This window comes from Haliotis rufescens, unplaced genomic scaffold, assembly GCF_023055435.1.
Source record: "Haliotis rufescens isolate VD_foot unplaced genomic scaffold, xgHalRufe1.0.p SCAF_10, whole genome shotgun sequence".
NCBI lineage: Eukaryota > Metazoa > Mollusca > Gastropoda > Lepetellida > Haliotidae > Haliotis > Haliotis rufescens.
In genome coordinates, this window is record NW_025963780.1 from 44054830 (window position 1) to 44073839 (window position 19010).

At 41.0% G+C, this 19010-nt stretch overlaps 2 protein-coding genes across 2 annotated transcripts in view; both read left to right on the top strand.

Moving 5' to 3' along the window:
- LOC124120900 (platelet binding protein GspB-like) overlaps window positions 1-19010 on the top strand; it is an 87588-nt gene that overhangs the window by 42247 nt on the left and 26331 nt on the right. The gene's annotated exons all lie outside the window — the stretch shown is intronic.
- LOC124120901 (serine/threonine-protein kinase dst1-like) lies at window positions 6728-14792 on the top strand. The gene is made up of 4 exons (XM_048391241.1): window positions 6728-7118; window positions 7915-8265; window positions 10538-10930; window positions 14705-14792. Exons 1-4 carry the CDS (start codon window positions 6782-6784, stop codon window positions 14779-14781), a joined length of 1158 nt encoding a protein of 385 aa, XP_048247198.1. The 5' UTR covers window positions 6728-6781; the 3' UTR covers window positions 14782-14792.

Consider the following 19010-nt stretch of genomic DNA (forward strand, 5'->3'; position numbering starts at 1 on the left):
ATCCAAAATTGTCGGTCCAAGCTGTAGGGGCATTATTTCGGTTTTTCCCATCTTGAATTTCCCCGTCAATTGTATGGTAGATATTCAGAAGAATTTATTAAATATAACACATTGCTTGTCAGCATGGTGAGCGAAGCTATCCCATACTGCGGCCTTTACAGAGAGTTGTCACACCTCCCTACTCACTGGCACTTCACCAGGGTGTGTGATGCTATCCCATACTGCGGCCTTTACAGAGAGTTGTCACACCTCCCTACTCACTGGCACTTCACCAGGGTGTGTGATGCTATCCCATACTGCGGCCTTTACAGAGAGTTGTCACACCTCCCTACTCACTGGTACTTCACCAGGGTGTGTGATGCTATCCCATACTGCGGCCTTTACAGAGAGTTGTCACACCTCCCTACTCACTGGCACTCCACCCGGGTGTTTGATGCTATCCCATACTGCGGCCTTTACAGAGAGTTGTCACACCTCCCTACTCACTGGCACTTACTTCAATGGACCGGGTGGTTCAGACGGTGACTTGTTTGACAGCCTGGCGTTTCTTCATGTCAACACTGATCCATTCATATACCACTAGTTTGCCTTCTGCACCCAATGGAATCTGTTTAGGTAGATAATCGAGAATGGTTATTCTCTGGCGTAGACATTTTGAAACTAGAGAAATAGAAATAAATTTACTCAACCTATACTCTTCGTGTATGTCTTCACTATATCTGCATACAATCGTCATGGTGTTTGGGGATTGTTGGTTGAGCGTCTCTAACAAGCCGTATGATGCTGGGCCTGTCCCACAATTACGACGTACACCTACAACTATATACCGCCAGGCTGTTGAGTGTCAGCGTAGATTGTTACGAAACCCGAAGAGTCGACACAGGATTTCAAAATGTTATTAGGGCCATTTACTCTTGGATGAACACGTCACTCACCTAAGAGCAAGTTAGGTAGAGACAAGATATATGGATAAAAAACTTCGTTATCATCACTAGCTTGATAACGGTGTTAGAACCTACATCGAAACGTCGCTCCTAATTGTAATAAACCCATGAAGATTCCGGGGTAGAATAGTTCTTCAGCAACCCAGGCCTGCCGTAAAAGGTTACTATGCTTGTCGTAAAAGGCGACTAACGGGATCGGGTGGTCAGGCTCGCTGACTTGGTTGATGCATGTCATCAATCCCAATTGCGTGGATCGATGCTCATGATATTAATCACTGGATTGTCTGGTCCAGACTCGATTATTTATAGACCGCCGTCATAAAGCTGAGTGCGGCGTTAAACAACAAACCAACCATAATTGTAATAAAGAAGTTGTACATCTATATATCGTATCCTTACTTAGTACTCCAACTTCTAAATGCCTCTCAGAGAAGTTAAGAGCAAGTTTTGTCTAATGACAGAATCGGCCTATTTATAGTCTATAATCCCTGCTCACGCTATCAACTTCTATCCGTCACACCAAGCGTGAGTAAACAGTTACGCCCATGTTGATACACACGGGACTTGCCGCCTCCGTGGTCTTGTGGTAGAGCGTCCGCCCGGAGAGCGGAAGGTCCGGGGTTCGATCCCCGGCCGCGTCATACCAAAAGACGTTAAAAGATGGTTCTTGTTGTTACCCTGTCTGGCGCTCGACATTAAGGGGCTAAAACAAGGACTGGTCGGCTCGGAGTCAGTATACTGTGTCTGAGTGGGGTATTCATTTTAAACTGCGGCATGGTATCTCAGTGAGCTAGCACTATAAATCGGCATCAGTCCGGACTAGTACAAGCAGCCACACACACACACGTGCATGCACGTCGCTATATAAGTGCAATAATCTTGGACGCGACGTTAAACCCAATTTCACCTCACCTCACCTCACACACGGGACTAATGCCATGAAGTAATTAAATATTTGTTATGGGCAAATACTTTGCTTGTATATATTTTTGTAGATGACACAGTTTTGTTAATTCCTAATGGACTAGGAAGGAGTCCACAGAAAGTTAATGACAGATGAATTTGTGCCGTCATTTTCAATATTAAACATCTGACGTTGCCGTCCGTGGTCGCGTGATCAACCATCACACTTCCCTACCCCTTACTCGGCCGCGTCATACCAAAAGACGTTAAAAGATGGTACTTGTTGTTACCCTGTCTGGCGCTCGGCATTAAGGGGCTAAAACAAGGACTGGTCAGCTCGGAGTCAGTATACTGTGTCTGAGTGGGGTATTCATGTTAAACTGCGGCATGGTATCTCAGTGTGCTAGCACTATAAATCGGCATCAGTCTGGAATAGTACAAGAAGCCACACAAACACAAACACAAACACCCGTGCATGCACGTCGCTATATAAGTGCAATAATCTTGGACGCGACGTTAACCCCAATTTCACCTCGCCTCACCCCCCTTCCCCTTACATTTATCTAAACGATGCACAAATAACTCTCGTCGTTGTACAGATGCGTTGTCTGATGCGGGATCGGTATCGAATGTCCGATACTGGCTACAAAAACCAACAAAGTATATTAGTAACATTCTACAAGACCAGTGTCTGCTGCAATTTCGTGCCCTCCCAAAAAGTTTAATAAATTCGTTAAGAGATTGAAGTCCACGTATATTGTTAATTAATTGACCTCTTATTTGATATTACGAATATTACACACAGAAAACAATGATCTGGAAGAGCTACATGTGACATGTACTTTCATCATATCGGCTTAACGGCCCTGTATGTGGCTAAGTAATAGACTAATAAAATCAAGTATAAAACAGTACATGGCATGGAACCGAAATAAAATATGTCTAGATATCATATCTTGTGTATTAGATGATGGTTATCCCCTGAATTGTTAGAACGGTAAAGCGTTTCATGATACACCAGGGTTTTGGACACTGGCTAGTGGCACCAAACACTGATATGAAAAAATAGGATATGCAAATACAAATGTATACATAAATATATGGTAGGTAGTGGAGGAGAAAAGTTGAATTAGTTGTTAATCGGGACTGATTGTTCTCAACAGGTGGCCTGTGCACAGGCTGTGCCCGTCGTTAAGATATTGCATAGATAATACGAACTTGCGTCACTGATTGTATTTTAGTGAGGTACTGTGAACTGAAGAATATCAAATGTTTTCATATAATGCGTATACTTCGATTTACCCACCTAATTCAAATGTAGGTCCTGTCAGTGTGAAGCGTTATACAGTTGAAAACCTACCGCCAAGTATTGGTAATGAATAGCATGAGCTCAAATAATAATCAGTCTCGGGTACCTGCCAAAACACATATTTTGTGAAATATTGTTGAAGACTTGCGCTATAGTGTATTATGGCGTGTCAGCTTGATGTTGGAAGGGATGCATGTCTTTGGCGTTTACCACCCTGTGAAACCCACGAGTACGGGTATGATGCTGACAAACTCGCAAACCAAGGAACATCAGTGCAAAACTGGGATTCGAACCCACGACGATAGGTTCCTGGCATAACTAAGGGACGCAACCTTGCACAGCGATTTATGGTGGCTTAGACGACTCAGTCATCCCTGCTCCCTGGTCCGTAAACAAGTAAACAAATCTTGATGAAATATTAGTTTATAAGATTTGAAATTGATACTTATATGACTTAGCACTGAACGTGAATTTGTAGTCTCATGCAGTAAACATGATTGGTTGACATCAATTAAAGTTTATTTGTATAATTACGCCGCTACATGAACTAGTCGCTGAGCCTGACCACGCGATCCATTTAGTATATTCTTAATATAGGTTGCTGGGAACGTTTATTCTCACGCAGAATCCCAAAGGGTCTTGACTGAAGTGAACGCATAATCTATGAAATGAAGTATTCATTAAAAAGGCACTTTCCTTCTCACCCCAATTGTTGGTCCTATATTTTTACAATTACACAACCATTACACAATGTCATTAATGCCTCATTAATTTTGTATATGTGAAATAATGATCTGATTTCGCACGTGAATTAAGCATGATTGTTCATAAAAAGCAAGCTCCATATCCGCCATTAAGGTTGTTGTACACTATCAGGACCTCCGTGTGTTCCGCAGCATTATACACCCCTGTGAAAAGATAACACTAGAAAGGAGAATGTTACCAAGTGCTTCTCATTGTCGAGGAGTTCCGATCAATTACCTGTGTCCCGCATTCCCTCAGCACATGTAGAACAAATAGCATGTATTCCAATGACATGAAACTCGGAAAAAATCACTGTCCACATAAAAGGCATTAATACAAGCCTGATGGTGAAACATTACTTGAATGTACTTCCGTAATGTTAAATCTCTAGAGTGTATAAATGCTATTAAAATGTGCTGTTGAAGAATGAAAGTCTTGAATGTAATATTATCTATTTTATGATTATTAAGACATGTATTAGTATCTATGTTAATATGAAACTTACTTTAGTATTGGGCACACCTTAAACTGAGACAACTGGGCCCCACCACAAGATAGCTTAACTATTACACATGACAGTTTAAAGCTGCTGATAAGATAACAGCTACATGTGCAACAATGCGTCTGTGCTTTTAACAAGGAAGTAATGACGTTCATTGCATTACATTGTTTGTGTGTCAGCCATTCATGGTGAAGTTGAACATATGTGGATCATCAGGTAATACACTCAGAGGTAGGTACGTTGTTACATTCAGACACTGCAAAAAAATGATTGAAACATGTCATGTGAACTCATCAATCGGCAGTCGGTAGTGAGTTACGGTGGACATATGTTGGGTGTCTTCGGTTAACGTTAACCCACAGACACACCTTAAGAGTATTTCATGTATTAAATACACCCATCAGGTCCCCAAAAGGGTGGTTTCCATCAGCTGTGTATCGGCTATTTACTTTTGACCTAAAATACACCCGCTTATGCGTCAGTGAACATTTATGTACACACACGTGACGTAAAAATGTCATTCATATAGATGTTTCATAATTTGGTGAAACATAATCCAAAGTGCTATTAAAAATCTCTCTCTGTAAATCTTGAACAAAGTTAGCACTGTAATTGCTATACCCTATATACATGTGTATTTTACAAAACAGTTTCACTGTATCATGCAACTAAAAAGTAACGGGTTGTGATCACATCTCACTCTATATGTTTGTATCACAGAACCGTGTGATCAGTAACGTGTTACCAAAGTCAATATTTTAACCATCCTATAGTCCCCAATACCGATCACCTGAACGAATGTTTCTCCAGACCTGAACCACAACAGGATGTGGACGAAGTGGCAAGCATCGCACTTTCTGCTGAAATGGATAACACTGCAAGGTATGTTGTGATTATTCTATGAGAAATGATAGCATCAATTCAGTGTTATAAGAATGATATGTTTACGATGTCATCAGTGTTATACTGTGACAGTTACATTAATTCATACAAACGCCACCTAAAGTTAGCCTTTTCGTTAAAGTAGTTAATCAAACTGTTACATTGATCAAATTCAGATTCATTCATCCTCTGTAAGATGGCAGCAATATGTACAGCTAATTTTGAATTGAAATTGTAGATTGAACATTGGATATTGAAAATATGTAGAGCTTAACAACCGACTGAAATTTATAACAGCTTGCTTAGTTCGAGTTTCTGGTCATCTTCACGAGGCAAGAGAGTTAACCGACTCCACAAGTCTAGTGTCCACCCTTGCCGAACTAGGCTGGTATTATGGAGTTACAGTTGGCTAGACTAATGAGTCTATGCATAGTCCAATCAAAATCGCACAACGAAATCGAAATCCGATTTGTAAACTGCAGATTTCGGTCGATTGCAGTATTTGCAAATCATGTGCACCGCCAACTCGTTGTCAACACATATTTTCCAGATCTTTTCATGTTTAAAAAAAAGGTGCTCGCATGATTTGATGCACTTCGCGATGTAAGACCCGTTTTATCACAATATAGATCTTGACTGGGCGCCGCCATTGTGTTTCAAACAAATGCAAGTGATACGAGAGGTGGAATCAGATTGGACTATAGGAGAGACTTAGAAGAGACACAACTCGTAATGGCAACTGGTGGCGCTACAATCGAGTCCAGGAATTCCAGCCTAGTTCGGCAAGGGTGGAAACTGGTCTTTTTCAGTCAGTTAACTCCCTTGCCTCTGGAAGATGGTTTCTGGTGGAAATTGGTGGTATTTGAAGATGTAATGCTTGTGAATAACATACTTTGCTAACTGCATCTTCTACATCCTGTACGGATGCCATTCCACTATCCAAATGTTCTGGGACATGCCCCATCGCTGTGGAGTCCTTAACTGTGTAAGGAACCGCTGGTCGGGGATTTGAATCCCAAGATTATGATCCTTGGTCTTTCCACTGCGTATTTAATTTACTTTGGCTGCAAACGAACAGGCACTGGTGCAAAGTACAGCTGGTATTGGGTAAGTGAGCAAATGTTACAGTCAGCAATATCGAATTGCAAGTAAATGTTTTTGAAATGAGTCATGCTGCAGTACATGTTACGAAAAAAAGTCATATTAATATCTCAGGTTTGTGTTTTCATTTACTGGGACCAACTTAACTTACTATTTTTTTTACCAAATTGTCAGTGTATGTGCATTTTCTGCTTGAAAAGGCTAGGGCTTATTCTCTTGCATGACAATTTTTATTGAGTGAGTTGACGGGGTATATCAGCTGTATCTCATTGCAGTTAACGATCCACTATCGTAAATACCATTTAAACAAGTCTCTAGTATCAATTTACATTCACAGTTCTGTGTCAAGCTGTCTCTGGCCTGAGACACAAGACTGCATGTTACAACTTCCCGTTGATGGTCGATCCTCCGTGTGCCGCTACAGAGATGCTTCTTCCTACCATGTTTACTATCGGGGTGTCCTCTGACGTCACATGTCACAGTGAAATAACCGGAACAAGCTTAAGACAGAAGGGAGTAGACGAAATCAGACGTTGCTGTCAACAGAGTGAGAATGATAACTTGAGAGATTACTGCCTTCCTGTTAAGAAGAACCAACTCCCGGATCACTACTACCTGGACTTTGTGAACACGTGCACGGCGGCTACAAGATGTCAGCTGTCTTCACCTGGAAGTCTGGTGCAGAATACTGGTAGTGCAGACTATGTAACATTCACGTTTGAATGTGTGCACCGTGAGTATATCCCTATGTTGTTATCCAAACGGTTATTTGGAAATAGATGGAGGTTTGACTCTCTAAATCTCCCGAGGTTCTGATTCAATTTCGTCCTTGTAATGATCCTTGTTTTGTCAGCACCACTGGCGAGTATATGTCTGTAACATGCAGCACGACTTTGGGCTTCTCGCCCATAGTCTCTGGCCCAGTTTGCCAAGTCGTTTAAGACGCGGCACTCCACAGTGGAGAGTTGCATCAACAAGACGTACTAGAACCCCATACTGTGTAGGATTGTCCTGATTTCTTCATCTAAAGCGCCGAGATTCGCTGTGCAGAGTTGCGTCCCTTGCGCACGCAAGAAACCTATGATTGTGGGTTCGAATCCCGGTTTGCCCCGATCATGTATCTAGGTTGTCAGCACCATACCTGTGCTCGTGGGTTTCACCGAAGTGGTAAACGTCTGCATCACTTCGGGCTTTCCTCCCACCTTAAGCTGACACGCAGTGACATAACTGGAATAATATTAACAGCGGCGTTAAACCCAACTCACTCACTCACTCATGTGTCTTTTTGTCAGCATCATACCAGTGGTCGTGTGCTCTACAAATGTGATAAAAGTCTTTGACCTACGTCAGTTCTGGCCATCCTTTTCAGAGGACACGGTGCTGCACATCCAACGTGATTCTACACTCACAGGACAGGAGGTGTACCTGTACAACGACACATATGTACAGGCCCACGGTAACTGTCTAGCATACTCTCATGTACCGTCGTGTCAGAAGAATAACTTTAATGACTTGGCCATCCTTTTCAGAGGACACGGTGCTGCACATCCAACGTAATTCTACACACACAGGACAGGAGGTGTACCTGTACAACGACCAACATGACGGGGAGGCCCATGCTAACTGTCTGGCATACTCTCATGAGTGTAACTCCCATGTCATTATACAACTTGCTGCAACCCGAGTTGTGTCACCCGCCTGCAATGTGGACTTCACTGATGGGGATGTGTCAACCAGGGTGGACTGTAAGAACCCACCTGCATCAAGAAACTGTTCCAGCGCAATTTTTGAGAGCAAGTCCAACTATGTTAACATGTCAATATTCATGACAGTCGATCCTGGACGTCAAGAAAAAGAATTTCTTTGGTTGCGGGCAAAAGGTAAGTGATTAATAATTTTATCTGCCCTGATTTGTTGGTAAACCTGGAAATGTGACTGAAGGTCTTGCGGAAGAAGTTCTTTGATGGCAATCTGATGTCGACTCTGACGTCGTACATCGTTACATTGTTATCATATCGTGTGTGTTAAACTAGGCTTCAGGATAAACACAATGACTTTTGGAATATGTTGTTTGATGTTTATTCATGTATAAAGGAGCAAAACCTTCCTGTAACTTTCACCCAAATCAAATTGCTTAAGCATGAGTTTCCGAGTACCCTATGTTGAAGAACAGTATAATAATCATAAAAATTGCTACCTTTTCTACCGCCACACCTCTCCCTCAGAGCATTCAGTATTTCACGAACAAATGCATGCAGTGGAAACGTGTGACTCGGTCTCAGAGTGAACGTTACTTTGCAACTGCTGCTGTATGTACATGGCATATCGTCAACATGGTTTTACTCGTAACAAACACATTGACACTGAACATATTAATCATAAACTAGTGTAAAATGTAAAATAATTAATAAAATGATACTAAGTGCTGTTACCCCCACTGTTACCTGCCCGTTATTATGCTTGGGTTTTTCTCCTTGGATAAATAGTCAGATAATTTTATCATTGCAAAAATATTTATTCTCAATAAATGCTTTGTGCAAAGACATTTTGGAAAAGGATTTTTTACATATTTATTCACTGCTGCATCTCCCTCTCACTCCCTGGTGCCTTTACATAGCTAAAGAGGGGGATGTTTCATGCCAAAACACGTCAAGCTTCTTTGTTTTCCACCGAAATTTCGTGTTCCACAGTATGTTCATCTCCATCCTACAGAGTGAACGCGAACATGTTTGCGATAGCAGTATTGATACCAATGTGTTGTGTAGGCTAAACGGGGGCACGGGTGGCACAGTCGTCTGAGGCGCCGCGATTCTCTGTGCAGACTTGTGTCGCTTGGGCACGCCAGAAACCTATTATTGTGTGTTCGATTCCCGGTTCGCCCCGATGATGTTTCTAGGTTTGTCAGCACCATACACCTCCTCGTGGGTTTTTACTGAAGTGGTAAACGTCTGGGACCTTTGCTCGTTCCTCCAACATTAAGCTGACACGCCGCGATATAACTTGATTACTGTTAGAAGTGGTAAATCACTCACTCACTCACTCACTCACTCACTCACTCACTCACTGTGTAGGCTTAATGTTCCAATGGATCAATGACGGACCGCAGTTTTGTCGCCGCATATATATTCAAGGTGTAATTCTCAATAACATAGTTCAATCCTTCCTATAGGGATAATAGAACCAACAAGAAGCCTAGCGGAAATCCATTGTAAACATCATTTAACCACCCCCGAAAGCAATGAATCGATCCTTGCAATGTGGTGTTCTAAAGTACGTGTCACTATTATGACGTCATAATCTTGTAGAAACAGGAAGTCGAAGCATCTCAGCGCTGGAAGTGTTACAGCAACACAAACTGATGTCAGTGTTTCAAATTTTTTGTCGTGTGTCGTTTCGTCCCCTTACGTTCAAAAACTTAGGATCCATGGTATTACACAATGTTAATTGGGTCAAGTTTGTGTTTGCATGAAATAATCTACCGTGAAATCATTTGGGGAGATGTTTCGATCAACATAATGATGGTCGAGCGTTGAGACGATATATAGTTGTCATGGTAGAACACACAAACAAGTGAACACAAACAAGTGAACATGGTGAATGCACATGCACATATATTATTCAATTGTCGTCATTACCAGACCCGTGAAGGTCCGGGGTAGAATAGATCTTCAGCAACCCATGCTTGCCGTAAAAGGCGACTATATTTGTCGTAAAAGGCGACTAACGGGATCGGGTGGTCAGGCTCGCTGACTTGGTTGATGCATGTCGTCGATCCCACATTGCGAGGATCGATGCTCATGATATTAATCACTGGATTGTCTGGTCCAGACTCGATTATTTACAGACCGCCGTCATATAGCTGGAATATTGCTGCGTGCGGCGTTAAACAACAAACCAACCAATCGTCATTACCAATAACCTCTTTCATTTTAACCTACCACATCAGTAATATTCTACCAAGCATGTAGTGTTTAACAAAATAATATATGGCGTGAAAGCCGAGTACATAATTTGAAATCAATGAAAGTACATAAACTGATGCTGGTGGCGATTCTACGGGTGTTAGTGTAAACACTGTCTGTCTCATTTATTTCATGAACTGGTGCGTATTTGCATGGGTATGTGTGATGTTCAATAATCATTTATTTGTAGCGGATACAGGTAAGAATGTTACCGTCGTCTGTGGAGCCAACATTCCTGCAGATGTGTCACTAAACTGCCCAACGTCTGCATCAACTAGTACGGCATCAACTACTTCAACTACAACTACTGCTGCTACCACTGTCACAACTACTACACAAACAGTGACGTCCAATAAAGCCCCCAGCAACCACGCACAGGTAGCAGTGACATCATCACCTGGTAAGCCACAAGCACAACCTTCAAAGTCAATGGCAGCAGGGACAACGATGCACAACACTGACTCTACCACGCTATCGTTGTCCAGTGTGAACGACTTTTCCTCCGTCATCACTCCCCGCCAATCGAATCCAAATTCTCCCACAACACTCGCGCAGCAGAGTGGAGTCACAGAAACGACGTCAGGTACACGTACTAAATAAACTTAGAAACGCTTTTTTTTTTAGCTTTTCGCTTACAACCGGTATCATCACTTTCTTTAAGTGATTCATAAACACATGATTCTGATAAAGTCGGAATCGTACAATGGACGCTATTTTAGGCACATATTTGTTAGGATAAAGGAAATGGTTTTGTCGCTTTTATTTATGTATACACCTCGTCCTAAATATCGCACCACGCATTTTAAAGTAAAAGTAGACAGATAATTTTCGTTTTTTTAAACTACAAGTACATATTTCATACACTACACCATCTGTGAACATCATATCACAAACACACCCTGTTCCGAGCTGCACGTGCATGCTTGCGTTGAGCATGCTTGTACCGGGGGTGGGTTTGCTAAAAATGCAGTATGCACATAGCCTCATTTGGCGTATGTTATGTTGGCAGACACAGCTAAAATTTGGTTTTAGGCATTAATTAAGCTTTATTTTGACCAACTAGTGAAGTGCCCAAGCGTCCAGTGCCTCTGAACCAAAGATGGCAAATTATTGGTATGCACCAGACTGGTTTGTCATGTCGTGCTATTGGAGCACAACTGAACATTCATCACACTGTCATCAGCAGGCTAATACGTAAGAATACTGCTTCCGGTGAAGTGAAGGATGAACCGAGGTCTGGACGTCCCAGAAAAAAACAATGACAGGGAAGATCGTGCTCTCGTACGCCAAGCCAGACGAAGCCCAAAGTCTACTTGTACACAGCTGCGACATTGATGGCATCTATACAACAGAGTGTCCATCAGCACCATCAGACGACGCCTTAATTCTGCAGGATTGAGAGCAAGACGACCAATCAGACGTCCACTCATCACAAATCAGCACCGCCATGCACATGCTCGCTGGAACCTGAGGACATGGAGAAGGATCCACTGGTCCGATGAAAGCAGATTTTTGCTGCATCATACAGACGGTAGAGCACGAGTTTGGAGGCAGAGAGACACAGCATATGATCAGAGGAACATTCAAGCTGATGTTCCATTTGGGGGTGGATCCGTCATGGTGTGGGGGTGTTCCTATGATTGTTAACTTGACCTCATCACAGTTCCCGGAACACTGAATGGGTAGAGGTACCAGAACTTGATCCTGGACGGTGCTGTTGTGCCTCATTTCGATAATCATGCTCTCGCCACACGTCCAGTCTTTATGGACGATAATGCCAGACCACATCGTGCTCGAGCTGTTTGCAGCATCTCCAACACAACGCCATTGAGACACTACCCTGGCCTGCCAGAAGTCCAGACATTAATCCTATTGAGCATTTGTTGGACATTTTGGGACGTAGGGTGAGAGCAAGGGATCCTCCAGTTCATAACCTTCAGGAAATGACCCATGCATTGCTTGATGAGTGGCAGCAGATCCCCCAACAGAGATTCAGACGTCTGGTGACCAGCATATGACGGCGTGTAGAACATGTTATCCAAGTGCGAGGCGGTTACAGCAGATACTGACTTAGCCAGTCATTGTGGACCTTACTAGTGTGTTCGACATTAATGAAATGTGAACTGTGTTGTGTGTCTGTTGTAACGACTCCGGCAGCCATACTTATTTCACGGTGATTTTAGTGAACTTTAGTTTGCTACAATCAAACCCTCAATTAGTGCTCAAATTCGGTTTTGTGTTGTCAATTTTCTGACTGAACGCTCACATGAGGCCATATAAACAGTTTAATGTGTATTTCTTAGCACGATTTTTATGAGGTTGAAGATCCAGTTTTACTCAGTGAAAAAAAGTGGGTGGTGCGATGTTTATGACGAGGTGTATATAATACATTCAAACATATATTCGCCCGTCAAGTTTTAGCGTCCCTCCCCCACGTGCACATGGTTACGACTGTTTGGTTGTCAGCTGTACACGAATGTATATATATGTGTGTGTGTGTGTGTGTGTGTGTGTGTGTGTGTGTGTGTGTGTGTGTGTGTGTGTGTGTGTGTGTGTGTGTGTGTGTGTGTGTGTGTGTGTGTGTGTGTGTGTGTGTATGTGGCTTTCTGTCTGCTGCTCAGGACCAGTCACTTCCCATTTTGCATCAAAATGTGGCTATGAAATGTAGATTGTGTAGTACATGCCTAGCTTTGGCACAAGCACAGTGTCTTAAGTGACATGATGGCTGGCTTGATTCTTTTGTCTTCGTCATGCTTGTGGTTTTAACACAGAAGTCCATCCATGGTACGACCAAAAATATGTAGAGGGCGTTATGGAAAATAATAAATACAAAAATTCTTTGGCATAGGCATGTATACAGCCTTAGACGTATCCAGGCCAACAGAGCTGATCTTGTCTTTTTTTATGAATCCAAGGAAATCATTTATATTATTAAATTTTCTGTCCCTTTTGACACTGATGTGATTGTGAAGGTTCAGGAAAAACATGGCAGATATCCGGACTTCGCTTTCGAAATGTGATTTTTACAATATCTATTTCCAAAAACGGAATGGGATTGGTGAACAGACAAAGCCTTTTTAAATACTTCTCCCTATAAAGGACATTTAACAGGGTAAACCGTACATAGAATAATAAATTTAGATTATTTGTACCTACTGTTACAAATATTATGATGCGAATATACAAGTCACACACAAATACATAAATACGAAAATACACAAATACACACATAGACACAAACCTATATCGATACATGACCAAACCGGTTAATCCATGTACACACATGCTTGTACACCGATACCTCTACATACCAGCATACCTCACATACAAACAGCTATTTGATTGATGTAATCGTAAAGTAGACACATTTTAAATCTTTTAGATTTTGCAATGCACAAATGAACAGATTGTACAATAGCAATAGTACCAGAAGATTTTGAAGTATTTCTATATTAGACTGAATCCAAGTCGTATCCTTTTATATAATAGTACATATTGTTCCGAAGATTGCAGTAGTTGCAACATGAAAAGAGGTCATGTCTAGGATGTTCATAATGGTATCCACAGGAGCAGGTAGTAGAATCATGAATAGATCTATGATATTTGTGTGAATTTAAATCACTGCATCTTAACCTTTGATATTTACATTGTACTTGTGCTTGGTATTGCGGCTTTCTTACAAGATGATCATAAACGTCAACATGGTCATCTAATCAACGACCGCCTCCGTCGTCTAGTGGTAGAGCGTCCGCCCGGAGAGCGGGAGGTTTGGAGTTCGATCCCCGGCCGCGTTAAAAGAATATACTTGTTGTTACCCTGTCGACATTAAAGGGCGAAAACAAGGACTGGTCGGCTCGGAGTCAGTTTACCGTGTCTGAGTGGGGAATTCATGTTAAACTGCGGCATGGTATCTCAGTGTGTTAGCACTATAAATCGGCATCAGTCCGGGCTAGTACAAGCAGCCACACACACACACACACACACACACACACACACACACACACACACACACACACATGCACACACACACACACACACACACACACACACACACACACACACACACACACACACACACACACACACACACACACACACACACACACACACACACACACACACACGTGCATGTACGTCGCTATATAAGTGCAATAATCTTGGACGCGACGTGTAACTCACCTCACATCTAATCAACAGTGTATAGGTACTTGAGAATGATATTAGATAAATAAAATGTCACTACAGCTAATTGCAAGGTGGATGAAAAAGGATCACAAAAAGTTTGACTCGTGACCCACAACGACACACATTCTAATGTAAAACTGTATGTATCTAATACTACTACATATGTTTACAGAGGCAGTTATCATCGGCAGCAGTGTGGGAGGAGTCATCATGATAGCAATCATAGTGACACTCACGGTCTGTGTCTAAAGAAAGAAAAGGTAAAAGCTTTTACAATTAGTATTACCATATCGGGGGATAACATATCCACACATTCTCTGAAAGAACATTCACTCTACATGGAATTAGTCATGCATGAATCGTTGTGTTCTTAGATATACATCGCAATTCAAGAGTATGTTTGTAATTGGTCTTTCATCTATCGTTGATAAAATTATCATCCATGGTTACTGAGATTATGCATATGAGTGAAAACTCTTCTAATTTCCTATACTTCCGTTAAAAACTTGATATAAAATAAGTTCAGGACGAGAGTTTGTGGGTGTCAACTTCGGTATTATGAGGAACACAACATTTCGGAGTATATGCTTACTCCTTCATCAGGTGATATGAATTTACTTCATCCTTCCACCTGATGAAGGAGGAAGTATATACTCCTAAATGTTGTGTTCTTCATTATAAAGCAGTTGACATTAAAAAATGCTCTTTCTCATGTTTATCACTTTGATGCCATTCACAGACTTGATATACTACGTTGATATCGAACGTGTCTTAGCTGTGCTTCTCATTTTCGACATATTGCATACAACTGTCCTTGAGGCAATGAACACTCTATCATTGGTCTTCCTTGTGCCTGAATACGATGATGGTGCAATACTGCTTTATTGCTCGGTATGAAGTTAAATAATATATCAATCGGTTCCAAGAAGAAGTATTCCAAAATTATGCCAATGCACACGTGCTTATACAACAAGCGAAGCAATATATGTATTGCACATATAAAGCCATCATTATACCTACTGAATTTATATTTTCTAGAAACAATTCAGAGAAAACAAATCCAACACGTTTACACATGGAAGAAGACCACTAGGATGGGAACGAGTCAGACGGTGCCCGGGACTCTGTAAGTGATGGATACGTGCCTAACCCAATCTATTAAGGAACTGATGACTACAAGCTGGAGCAATTGCACAGGAAGATGACATTAACGAAGGCTATAAACCCGACATGGAGTCACCTTGTGGCCACGACCAGAACGTTCAGGCCTCAGTCTGGGCAAAACCTCCTCGGTGACGCAAGGACACCATGACTATTATAACCACACAGTTTTTAATACAGAGCCAATTGGGGGAAATTCAGAAGAGAAGAGCGATGGTAGAGTTTCAGATCTCTATTTCAAGGTGAACAAAGCACAGGGCACTGATCAGGTGACGGATGTGTACTCTAAAGTAGACAAACCCAGGAAGCCTTTTCGTGGAACCTCCGGGCAGTACTCTGATGGAGATAACCCAGGGCAGGATGAGGACATTGCTGCCATGTACGCAAAGGTTCAGAAGTGACTCGAAGGTCATCTGTTTTAGGACATCATTATGTGAATGCATTTAGCTGTAAACTATGCTGGAAGAAACGTGAAGTGTTAGTTTCTTCTAGGAAACCCTGTGTCATGTGCATCTACACATGGGCGTATAATGATGCTATTTTAAATTACACATGACTTTGAATAACAAAAATAAGTAAACTACGGTTATAGCAACACGCTTATAACGAACTGACGGATATAACGAACATTTGCTGTAGTTGTGCTGTATATATGCTTAAACGAACTACGGTTATAACGATTTAAAATTAGTAGTCCCTTTGAGTTGGTTATAACCGTACTTTACTGTATGTTGACACTGGATCTACACATATGCGATGCTATTATGCTGAAAACATCATTACAATCAACTTAGGTAATTCTTTCGCATCTATCATTTAATTGCTATCAAAGATGTGTTCTCAAAATATGTTCGCACTTGTAAAACGTCTTATAGATTTTAGCTCAAGCGCGTATTTATCCTTTTTTGTCCACGTGTGTTGTTCATTCTGCATTAACAAATGTTTACTTATTAGTGTATATAGTTGTCTATTGCTTGTGTTTATTGATTTTTTAGTGGAACATGTTTGCGCATTTTCCCAAAATTTGCTATTTGTGAGCTGGATATCACTATGTTCATATTAATTCCATTAACTATGCTGTTCGTACATAACCAAAGTGCGGGTGTAATTCTGGGTGTTTTTCACTTCCATGTTAATTGTTCACCTGAAAAAAGCATCGGATCATATGGTACAAGTCAAAATAGGGAATTGCATTAGACATCATGTTTGTGACTGATGCATCAAATTTGGAAATGTCCTCCAAATGTCTACCATAAATCATTTTGAAAGCTTTACTGAGGCCTTGAATGTTGTAACCTTAATCAAACAACTTCTGAGCAAGAGTCGTATGACGCTCTTTGAAATCTTGGGTTGAAAGAGCATGCTCGATTGTGAAACGTAAACACCAAAGGCTGGAGCAGCTGGAATATTGCTCGACATGAAGGGAATGTTGACTATTGGAAAGTTGAACTCATCACTCTTGTCATACAGTCTTGTGGAGAGTGTTTTGTCACTCTGAATCTTTATGCATAGATCTAAACATGAAACTAATGAGGCGGTCTCACTGGTCTCCTTTTTTCTAGTTCAGGTGGTTAAATCAGTAGAAGGGAATTGGCTATCTGAGTGTTATTGAACAATATGAGATCATCGATATACCTGAAGCTTAAGTTACACTTAAATATGCATAAAGAAACAGATCCGCAAGAAGGGGAGCACAACTGGTGCCCATGGGCATGCCTACTTCTTGCCTAAATGTCTTACCCCCAAATGTTATATAGATGTTATCAATGAGGACGTCCAGCATTTCACATATTGTTTTCTCAGTAAACATCAGATGGCATTTGCTTTCATTTTTCATAAAGTGTCCTGAACCTCTGAATATTGTTACGTAACTGTATCTGTGTTCACCACATTTTGTAACAAAAGCCCCATGGATTAAGGAATGATGTTTTCCCTTAATTGTGACATGTTAGATAGTGGTATACAAAGTTGAAAAATCAAATGTTTTGACAGAATGGAACTTGGTTCTTTTCTGAGATTGCAGAACGTCAAGCAAACCCTTTGAGTTTTGGAGAAACCACATGGTATAAATTCCACTTGTCTCAAATACTTTCTGTGAATATAAATTAAGTCCTTCCTTGTTTGTATTAAGGATTATGGTCAGTCTTTGAGGCAGGGATTTGGTGGTACATTTGCTGGACCCAGCCATATGTCTATCTTTTGTACGGACATCACGCACTGACTTTAAAACACGAACGAATACAACAACCTTTCAGCGATTTCTTTGGCGAAATTATGGTTCAACGTTCAAGGTAGAGACTTAAATGCAACTTTCAGATCTTACTCTATTTTCATCACAGTCAGCAGACACTCATTCGGTGTTTACAATTATTAAATTACGAAAATCGTTCTGCCACATCTTATATTGCTGGATATAGATTATTTATTCATTTTCTGAAAGTTTTACATAAAAAATAGCGAGCGAATAGAGATTTGTTATGACAAGTCAAATGGAATTTGTTTCTTTTATTTAGCAAATGTTGAATAGCACTAATATAAGAATAAGATGCAACGATTTCAAAACGTTTATGTCATTTGCATGAGATTTGATTATTGCGCAAAGCAGGGAAACTCATGTGTTAATACTAGGACATCTTCCCGAGGCAAGAGAGTTAACTGAATGTAACAGCCCAGTTTCCACCCTTGCTGGAATTTCTGGGTTCGGTCGTAGCGCAACCAGTGGCTATTACGAGTTATGTCCCTTCTACGTCCCTCCTTCTGACCAATCAGATTCCACTCTGATATCACTTGCATTTACTTTAAACAAAATTGCACCGCCCTATCTAGACGGGAGGACGCCAAGGACCACTTCGTGACAAGACCCGGAATGGCGAATGTTGTTAATTGAACAGCAAGGATAACCAACCCAGATTTTGTCGTCCTTCTTTGAAGGATCACGTTTTTGGTCCTTACAGTGAATTGTATACTGAGAATCTTGGACAATCATATTGGTAACAGTTTCCTATCAAGCGATCATATGTCCCTAAAATACAATTGTGTGTCTGGTAATCTATACATCTGCATACCATACCACTTTTGATCTAAGGTCGTACACAATAGCTTATTATTTGTTCTCTTTCTAGAAGCTAAATTCTATGTATTATCATCATACTGCTGTACTTAATCAATGCATGGATTATTAAATTCAAAATTGAAATGTGTTCTTATGTATTACATGTAAATGAGACTAAACATGATCAGTTAATAAACATATTCATTTATATAATTTGTGAAATCATCTTTTATGTACAGTACGTTGATATAAATTCTTATCATAA